Below are 10,607 nucleotides of genomic sequence, written 5' to 3'. Positions count from 1 at the left end.
AAAGCACCATGAGCAATTCCTTATTTTAAAGCCACAATGTCTTGCCAATCTCCAGCATTTTCAAACTGTGGATAAATATGAAACGGCAGAAATGAGAAGATGCTTCTTGTGTTAGTTGATACAGTTTCACTTTTCCTGCAACAGAGTAAGTTCACCTGTACAAGACATTCTGCCTCCTCTCACATCCTGAGGTCATAACTGCAATGACTCGGCACAGTCAGTCTCATCTTCCCCATTTACTGTGAACTGTAGGCACCTGCAGCCAGCAGCAAGTTCCTGCGTGTGAAATGGAGGTGCACGACCGGGGTTGATTTGGTCATGTATGTACCTAGCAACAACTCCTGAGAGTTTTCAGGCAAGTTTATATGTCCAGTGGCTGTAGTAAAGTCATCGGTTTCTAAATCTTCAAATGCTTTCACAGCATCCCACAGACGAACTGTGTTATCCATTGAACCTAAAAAGACAAAAAAGGATAACTGCTTTAAGTCTTTTCTTAATTAAAAAGGTATATAAGTTAGTGGGGAGCAAGTTAACAGAAATTAAAGCTCACAAAATCTTCATTCGTAACTGTCAGTTGACACCCTCATGCTGAAAGGACACAGACTTTAATAAGCCTCTAATATACTGAATGCACACATAAAAGTTACCAGGATTTCAGCTTTCCTGTGATCTAACCTGAATGCTTTGTGGTTAAAGCACAAAGAACTACTCTCTTAAAACACATGGGTTTGGATTCTATCATCTAGCACTGAAAAAGTAGGACCATCCTGTGGGCTAGATGCCAGTTTCAGGAAATGTTTATGATTCTAAGTCACATAATAACAGTTTCTTTACTTGATACAGGGAAGACAGCAGAATTTTGCAGGTCTAGTGGCCTCTGCTTTTACTGGAGCATTGATAGATAAATTGAAGTAACCACCAAACCTGTCAGACCAAAGCTGTACCCTGTCTATTAGCTTTCCCTGCTGCAGTAGTGGCTCACTGATGACTCTCACTGCATTGCATTTAGAAACATACTACTAAATAAATCTGGAATATTCCTAGCCTAGTTTAATGAAGAAATTAATATGATAATCACAGTGTCTGTCCATAATTCTCTTTCTGTCAGTAACTTGAACTTCCTGTCCAATTTCAACAGCTGACGGAACAAGCTTCAAATATTTCTATACATTTTAAGAGAACAGTTCACTCAAGATGGAGAGACAAAACTCTCCCTTCCACGATGGGAAAACTAGACAAATAACTCTGCTACATTAGACACCAGAGAATCCATGTGGACAGGAAGGAAAACCAGGCAGGCTTCACAAGTTCAGCTGCTCATGGACCTGATTGTTAATATTGCATGCCCATTTCTATATAAAAAATTTATCAAGTAGAAATACTAAGGGTTCAGATAACTCATCTTCCTTTCTATCCCTTCCTCTGTCTTCTTTTTAGTCCTGCTGCATGTCCCATTCCACTCCCATTCCAGTATTCTGTGCTTCTCTAGTCCAGCCACTTCTTGTCTGCCCTAGAATTATTTCTACCTTTAGATTCCACCTGTACACAGATCCCAGTCTTCACTATCATCTAACTGTATAACACCTTTCACTCAGTTCCTGGAACACTGAGGAGTCATACTTTGCAGTTCAGTGGAGTACTTGCCTGGTTTTCAGCAGTTTTAATTTACTACTTTTGCTAAGCAAATTATTCTACTTTGTCTTCCTCAGTTTAAGGAAGCAATTATATCATTCCTCTTTAAACTTATGGAACACAACAGAAACTTCACTGTTTTCAGTGAATTTTACCTGATGCTAAAATCTCCCCATCTCTACTGAATCTTAGCGCATAGATAGTGTCAGTGTGCCCCTTCAATTCTCCAACCATCAAGCCATGTCCAATATCCCACAGCAGAACTCTTCCATCTGTTGCTCCAGTAGCCAGGAATCGTCCATTGGGAGAAAATGCCAGTGAATGAATTGGTCCCTAAAACAGACATTTGGCAGGGACAAAACAAACTAGTTAGTTAAGTCTATTCACATTCAGTCAGTCAAGCTGTTTTCCTTCTGAACACTACTATTCAGAATCTTATCACAGAAATAAAATCACTTTCACACCATGAGTGCTATGCCTTTACCTTATGTCCAGTGAATATTCTTACACAATTCCCATTCAATACATCCCAGAGCCGTACAGTCCTGTCTGCTGAGCCTGTGGCAATATAGTTAGAGTTCGGATGAAATCGGGTACAAGTCACATCAGCAAGATGGCCAGCAAATATCCGTAAAGGCTGGTAGTGATCTGTTGCCCACAGCCTGTAAAAAAAAGCTTTATTAATAAAAAGAACCCTAATGAAGTTCAGTATCTGTCCCACAATGAGGAATAAAATTAAGTAATTATGCAGTGGTTTCTTGAATTATGCAGTTTATTGAATTAGCAGGGTCTGTTTTGGAGAAGTATACTTTTTAAAAAGAAGAAATAAAGAATACTCTGTCAAGTTATTAAAAAAACAATAAACAGATGAGAAGACTTATAGTCATATAAAATGACACTATCTCTCTAGTCATCAGATAACCTGATGTGTGTTGAAAATTTAAAAAAAACTACATTAGAACATTTGTTCAGTATTTTAATCAACATGAAATAAAATTTATTCCTGGCAATAATGTAGTCTAGAGTGTATCAGTTAATCACTTCCATGGCTAATCCACCACAAACTGACCCAAGACAAGTGAAAAACCCACCCAGTTTCTTACCGAGCCACTCTGTCATGTCCCCCTGACACAAAGTAATAACCGTAAGGAGAGAATTGTGTATCCCATACTGGATAGTTGTGTCCTTTATATCCCACCAAACATGTGAATGTTTGGAGACTCCACAATCTGACAGTACCATCCTCGGAACAGGACAAGAGGTAGTTCCTGTCACAGGAGAAAGTAAAGCATATTACATACCAAACTTATACACGGGCTGTATAACCATTGCATAAGCACTATGAGATGTCTATGGTGAGAAAAACTGTCCATTGAACAGTATTTTTTCATCATGCCACATATAAATCAGCATTTTGGTGGGGTAAGAAACAATAACCAACCCAAGCAGAATACAGTCCTAGCCCCTTATGCAAAAAAGACAGACCTCTGGATGTTGATCATTAATTCTGATAACACAACAACACAGAGGGGAGAAAAAACCACCTAACAACAAAAAAAAAAACAAACCCACAAAGCTGTTTTTTTGCTCAAGAATTCCAGTTATATGAACAGTATGACTAGTCAACTGCTATACTGTTACTTTAAAAAAAGTTTTAATAGAACTCAAAATTTCAGTATTCCCTGAAAGAGAATTCATATCACGTTCACATTCTCGCTTCATAATTACAGACTCTATATTCATGTTCCACACAAAGTTAATTCTTGGCTCTGTTTCTGTGATGGGTGTTTCCTAACTAGACAAATGCAAAACCAAAACTTTAGACATTTAAACTTCCTTTCTACTGTCCAAACTCTCATAACTACATAATAGTTTTAAATCTCAACTTTTCAAGATACTATTATGTCCTGTTTGAAAACAAAGTCTCCATAGAGTATGAGAAACTTCAAGTGCAATGATGTGCTACTTAGTCTGGTTTTGTGTTTTGCAATACTGTAATATTCAATATTGCTATAATATTCAATGAAATCAATGCTGCAATATTTTTCTTCTCTACAATTCAGTTAGTTAAAATGAGCTTAAACTACAGTTTGCAAAAGAGATGTTCTGTTCAGCCATTTAAGTCCTGAACCTCAAAAAAGATGCTGGTATCCTTCACTCCAGTTGATTTCAGTTAATAGCTGACAGTGCCCGACACCCTGAGCATAATGAATGCTTATGCTCACACTCAGTTTTTTAAGCTGCATAAACAAGAATTGATTTAACCTTCTGGAAGAAAGCTGCATTAAGAACATGTTTGCATTCAGTAGCATACAATTAAAACTCAAGACAAGCAAAGTAGTTAGCTTGTAAAATTATTTTACCTATCAGGACTGAAGCTGGTGCCATAGACAGGTCCACTGTGACCATATAAAATCTTCAACTCACTTGCTGTTTTCTCATCCATGATCCTCTCTAAGACATCATCTGATTCTTTGTCAATGAGACTGAGGTCTGCAATATTTCAAATATAATAACTGTCAGAACTTCAAAGATAAATGCCATGAACAGGAAATTAAAAAATACTCTCTCTGAAAGAGGCAAATATGATCAGAACATAACAAAGTACCTGGGTGTTGGTAAGTTTGAAATGTACAATGGCCTCTACAGCGTTTTTTACCACTGTAAAAGGTGAAAATAGTGCTTTACATAAATAATCACTCAAGACTTCTCTAAGAGCTAAAGTAAATTAATCCCAGTGTGTATTACTTTTCACACAGACATTGTTCAGCATCCAAACACAATTACATCTTCTTGGTAGAGATGCCAAATCGGCACACATTTTCCGGGAAGTTAATAACTCATAAAGACGTTTTTAATGTTTTAAATTACATGTTCTGTGTTTAAAAGACATGTCCTATGACTCTATGGTTTTGACAGCTGCACACTACACACAACTATAAGTAACTTTCAGCCCGGAGGCTACTGTTTGCTGAACATCACAACCACATTTCAGTTAAGTATCAAGGTTAAGAAACATTTGCGTGGTATCCAGCTTCAACCATAGCACACTGTAACATGAAGCGCAGAATTAAAGCAGTCTGGTTTCCATGGATTTGCATAGGTTTTGAGCTACAAGACATTTTCCTCCCGCCTTCTCAGAGTTTCCTCCTTTAATCTCCCCCAGGGTGCCTTGAGTCTATCCCCTAGATCCCCTAAACCCATCTGTCTATTATGGCCTGTAGTTACCACCCAGTTAAGAAGCAAGTTGGCTACTTTTTACATGAGTTATGGCTAGTTCCAAGCTCTATGCTCTGACCACCTAAACAGCAGGTAGGCACAACCAAACTTCTCATCTCTTAAAAATGTTTCTAATGGTAGGATAAGATGCAATCATACATCTGTGCACATACTGCTTCCTCAAAGTAAAAGCATCTAACTGCTGAAGACAACCCTCCAGCTACAGACATCTTTCTCTGTTCATACATAACAGCTGTCACGAGTGATGCTTGTGACACGTGCTCATCTTAAGTGTCATCGCCTTATTTACCTGCTGCTGTTTTCACACTACGTAGCTTTTTGGGAGTCACAGACCACACTCTGACAGTAGAGTCAGCAAAGCCTCCTACAATCATGCTAGAGTCATCTGTAATATCCACAGCAGTCAGACCCTGTACACAAAATATGCATTTATATTGTTTGTGTCCTTCATTATGCATTTCAAATACTACAGAACCCAAAACTAATAAGAAAATTAACTCGACTCATTTACAAAAATAAGAGGGAATTATTCTAGGCTAGACATAAATGCACATGAATTCTTGAACCATTAAAAATAAAATTATATGAATGAAGTACAGTCAATAGTGACAAAACAGTACTGTTTTCCAGTATTTTGGTGCAAAACATCATATATTCTGTATAATACACATAGGGCACCACAGGAAAAGTGAAAGAGGCAAAATCAGATCAAAAGCAAGGAACATGGACATTAAATAGCTCAAGGAGTCTTTAAATACAATTTCAAAGATTTTGGAACATAAACTTTGCAACACTTATTCCAAATGTTACAATTACCCTTGCCAACTCAGCTAAGTCTTCTCTCTTTATTAAGAATTATAATTTTTATTCCCTTTTCTGTATTACCCAGACTCTTCTTTTACCAACCTGGTAAGCATTAAGGAACGTGTAGAAACAGATGGAGGGCAGGCACTCTGGGCCAAGACGCACACGTCTTGCAGCTTCCTTCATATTCATTACTTTATCCAGCTTGTCAGAGTCTTTCAGTTCAGGCAGAGGAATCCTACAAGAAACACATATTTTTACAAAATAAAAGCATCTTCCAGATTGTTATTCTAAACAAAGAAAAGCAAAATCTTCACATGCAATCCTATGCATCGAATATTCAAATATGAAACAAGAACTAGAAAAACAGGAAAGGCTATGAAAAAGATCAACACTGACGAGAAAAAGAGCCAGTAGTTTTATGAATTTCAGAAAGGCAGAGGAACAAGATAAATGACTGAGTATGAGCTGAAGAGATTAGTGGGTAACTAAGTAAAATTTTATCAAGGGACATTTAGATTGATTTGAAGGTCAAAGACAGAGGGTTATATGCTGAGCTTTCTACTACCTTCCTTCAAAGTATTACCGCCAAAGCTGTGTACAGCTGAAAATGTTATGTGAACAGCAATGCAGATTTGGCACAATAAGACTGGATTTAATAAAGGTTCTCTAACATCATTTCCTTGGTACCTGTTTTGAGGTGGAGCATTAGGGTCTTGTTTTTTACTTTTTGACCCTGCACTATCTTTTTTAGGTTTTTTCTTCTTTGGCTTTCCTTCCTCATTTTCTCCTTCTTCATCTTCATCATCCAAAGGCACATCAAACTCTGGTTCTTTCAATAAGCCAAAGAAAACCTGCAAGCCAATAAAATACATGAGACAAAAGAGTAATTGCTGCTCACACTGAAAACTAATTTTTTAATGGAAACTTTTCAACATAATAGTCCAAGCAATAGAGCTGCTGCTTTAAAACTGCTTTTAGCATTACTGCCTACATTACTGGTTAGCCCATGTTCTGCTGTTCTGCCCAGCAACTGATCTGGACAACTGTAAGCTCCCCCACCAGCTCTTAGCACTTCCTTAAAGCAGAAACCCTATAGCTTACATGAATTCTTTGCATAGTAATGTAGCACTACGCTGTTAAGATATACACAAACAGTCCTTGCACTAACAACTGACAGTAAGAAAGAATTACATCTGTTGTACAAAAGAGGAAGCCAAGTAGTCCGGTGTCCATCTTAAAACCAGAGAGTAATTCAGGATTTAGTTCAGGTCTAGTTACGAAGTTGTCTCTCAAAGAGGTTCAACAGTTTCTTCTACCAGACAATGACACATCTTGATCTCCTTACACCTATTTGTACAGTTCTCTTTGTTCTGTTCATGCTGTCTTTTAAGATCCCATGTGACAATTGCAAGTCTATACTAACGTATCTCCCCTAAAAACTAGGGAGACATGTTCAAATATAAAAGCACAACAATCTCTCCCTCCTACCTTTGCTTTATTTGCCTCTCGTTTTGCCTCCCCAGCCAAGCTTCCAACCATGGCATCTATCTGTTGTTTACTGCGAGGCATTCCATCAAATATATCAATGTAAAGATGTTCCTGAACAATGTTCCAGATCTGATTGTTCTGTTTTTCCTGAAGATGCCTCTTCAAGAGCTGGTAAGAGTCACGGGAAATACGCAGCACAAACTTGCTTGTTCGGAAATCCAGCATGGTTTCATTACCTCTCATATGTTCTTTCTTGGTTAAGCTAGATAATACACGCAGGTCATCCTGGTAATAGCACTCCTGATCCCCATGAAATCTATTGACACAATTTAAGATATGATAAAAGGATTACAAAAACATTATCTCCTAAGTGCACACTTATTTACATTACTTAGATGTGAAACATATATGTAAGGACCTTTTGGAAGCTACTGACAACATATGGGATTATTTTCCTCTTTAAATAAATTTCAGCCTAGGGAAGAGACAGCCAGTGACTTACTATGTACTGTGGGAATACTCTACAGCTAAAAAGCATGATGAAGAGAATACACAAATGGAACCTCACAGAATTTCATACATCCAAATGGTTCTCGCCTGAAGCAGTTACACTAACATGTTTATTTACAGAAATGAAACTCTAATTTATGGTGTCATAAAGCACAGGGCATTTTTCATTATGTAAGACTACTTGGATGCACTTCTATCTGATTCATTAGATGAACACACACATTTCACAGTGAACATGCTTCTCACCCTCCACTTGCATCACACAGCCAACATATGTTTGGAGTTTTCCATTTTTATTCAAACCACGTTACAAAATATTTGTGCCAGGAAACATCTGAACTATTTACAGAACCACTTCTGCTGACCATATCAGAGGGAGACAAAGTTATCCTTTTGGTTTGTGTCCTGATTTCACTGGGATAGAATCACAGAACCGGTTTTCTATTCAGAAAAGCTGCATTTTTGAGAAGACTGCAGCACCCGGTTTAGTGAGAACAAAGTTGATAAGACACTTTGTTCTAGTTTGTGGCCAGCCATAGTGTGCTGGTTTCCATAATGAACAAAGACTTCAGCAGTTTTGAGCTAGCCATGTGTTGAAGCTAGGAGGAATGAAAGCCAGAGCAGCTGACCCAAGCTGGCCAGCAGAAGTGTTCCATACCATAAATGTACGACACACTCACTATAAATAGGAAAGCTTGCTGGGGACAGCTCTTTTTATTCAGTGGTCACCACTGCAGAAGAATCTCACCTGTCACTCTGCTCCTGAGGCAGACTCTCGTTTGCTGTGATCACTGAACTTTCACTAGAGCTGTGGTGCTTGCAGTGTTTGACATCTAGCATTCCATGCTGAGAGCACACAGCTCATGACCACTACATGGGCTGAGTACAACTTTATGTATTTTATATTAGTATTAATATCAGGGTTTTATTTGATTCAATCTGTTTCAATTTCAACCCATGGGTCTCCTTTCCTTCTCCCAACTCCCCTTCTTGGGTGGAGAAGGGAACTGACTAAACAAAGGGAGTTTAAAATATTTCATAACTGGTCTGAACCCAGAAAACAAATTACATTTAATTTCCTTCTCAAGTGATAAAGAAGTGAAACATAGTAAGAACAGAGAAAATTATATCTTGCCATAAATTAATTCCTTTAATTTCATTTGAAGAATTTCAATATCCATGCTATGCCATTAGCAAATACAGTGTACATTGGCATCTTGGTGCAATTTTTCAGTGCTAAAAAATAACCCCACATTATTTCCCTAAAGAAGCGGCATCTCTTCACTGATACCTTGCAGCAAGGAGCCCATCAGCTCACCATAAGGATGGCCCAAAATCTGTACATAGACAGTTCAAAAGCATGTAGTTTGCACATTTGTCTAGCACAGGAGACTGGCAAAGGACAGTAACTGTAATCCATGACACCATTATTGCAGATTCCAAATCTCTTCAACATTTGAGAAGAAAAATAATATATATGTATATACACACAAACATATGCTACTATAGCTTACAGATTTAATCAATTTAGCAAACACAAAATAATACACAAGTAAGAATAAATTACCTTTCAAAAAAAGACTTAGCTTCACTCTCATGTTGATTGTAGACCAATTCCAAGTACATGTGCACAAAGAGTGGATAAAACAGCTGAGACAATTCTGCTCGATGACAGTCCAGGGAACACTCAATGAAGTGTTTTAATCCACTGTAGTATTCCTCATAGAGTGTAGGGTCCCCTTGCTGATTGTAGGCAGACAATACTGCACTCACATCTGGCTGATCTTCCACAACAACGCCTCCTCCAACTGCAAAAGCATTAGCATATAACAAGAGCTTGTAAGACAGCTTGCAAGAGCTGGCAAATACACAGTGGCCAACAATCCTACTGGTAACGTGAAGCGCAAAACATGACGCTAAGTCTTGTGCTTGTTCAGCACTAAGTTTAAATGACACAAGTGAGAGGATGGTGGCATATTATAGCCCAGCAGCCAGTTCTCCTGGCACCTTCAGCTATTTTTTGCACCAAATTCAGCTAGGATTATAAGTGTAAAGGAAGAAGCCAGTAGCATCACCAAAACGAGTTACCTCTCCTGCTACGGCTAGAAACTCTCAAATAAAGCACGGAATCTTTCTGAACTGCAAGATATACCTACTATAATTATTTTGCTTTCAGTAGACAAGCTAATTAAGTTCATTAAGTGAACAATTAACCAAGATCACTACCCAACCATTAGAGGATAGTGAATTTTTGTCACTTGCTAACACTCTGAGACCTCTGTTCTCCATAGCAGTCGTTAAACGTGTTCATCGTTTTGTCCTCTATACAAAAACAATCGTACCAACTGATACCAGGAACAAGCTGACTTCATATATTTGCTGAAACTCAGACATGGCAGTTCCTGAAATGTCATTATACTGCTGTAAAGCTGCCCTACAGAACACCTTTATTAAAAATACTTTGACTCCAGTTACTCAAAGGAGAGCTCAAGTACCCAACAACTTGATCCAGAAATGTGTGATGCCTCTGCTACAAGTACCCTATGGCTCTTACTTCAAACTGCAGCCTGTAAATCAGGTCTCTGTTGCTATCCCTGCATCCATGTCCTGGAACACCACCTCTAACTACAGAGGAAACCTTCAGTCTCTTACTATGCTGTTAGACGAAATGGGACACAAAGGCAAGGGGAAGCACCTCTCCCTTTGACAGTGCCCCCTGCAAATACGATGGATACCCTACCCTCGGTCCCTTGCTCCAGGGGGAACACCCCCAGGAGATCCCGATCTCTTCCCGATGAGACATCCTGGGGTCTCTCAAGCGGCCTTCCAAAGGAGGGATGACCTGACACCGACTTTTGTGACTCAGCACACCGAGGGGAGGCACAGGGCACCCCCAGACCCCAGGGATCCCGCCGGGAGGGAGCGGCCCC

At 38.8% G+C, this 10,607-nt stretch overlaps 1 protein-coding gene across 1 annotated transcript; it reads right to left on the bottom strand.

Annotated features, from left to right (window-relative positions):
- TAF5 (TAF5 RNA polymerase II, TATA box binding protein (TBP)-associated factor, 100kDa) lies at positions 1-10,071 on the bottom strand. The gene is made up of 11 exons (XM_010000170.1): positions 10,020-10,071; positions 9,245-9,485; positions 7,168-7,483; positions 6,367-6,530; positions 5,779-5,914; positions 5,162-5,282; positions 3,996-4,125; positions 2,736-2,900; positions 2,117-2,294; positions 1,788-1,965; positions 1-454 (listed from the first exon to the last, which is right to left on the bottom strand). The coding sequence occupies exons 1-11, from the start codon at positions 10,069-10,071 to the stop codon at positions 237-239; spliced, it is 1,899 nt and encodes a 632-aa protein (XP_009998472.1). The 3' UTR covers positions 1-236.
- Between the last annotated feature and the right edge of the window lie 536 nt (positions 10,072-10,607).

Source organism: Chaetura pelagica, unplaced genomic scaffold (assembly GCF_000747805.2).
Source record: "Chaetura pelagica isolate M959 unplaced genomic scaffold, ChaPel_1.0 scaffold436, whole genome shotgun sequence".
NCBI lineage: Eukaryota > Metazoa > Chordata > Aves > Apodiformes > Apodidae > Chaetura > Chaetura pelagica.
This window is presented reverse-complemented; position numbering and strand designations above follow the sequence as displayed.

Bases quoted from the DNA above. Each gene is read 5' to 3' on its own strand.
- TAF5 (XM_010000170.1), bottom strand. From the start codon at position 10,071: ATGTCTGAGTTTCAGCAAATATATGAAGTCAGCTTGTTCCTGGTATCA. The intron at 9,486-10,019 runs GTACGATTGTTT...ATGCTTTTGCAG, and splicing joins CTTGTTCCTGGTATCAGTTG to TTGGAGGAGGCGTTGTTGTG. The intron at 5,283-5,778 runs GTTGGTAAAAGA...TTTTGTGTACAG, and splicing joins CGTTCCTTAATGCTTACCAG to GGTCTGACTGCTGTGGATAT.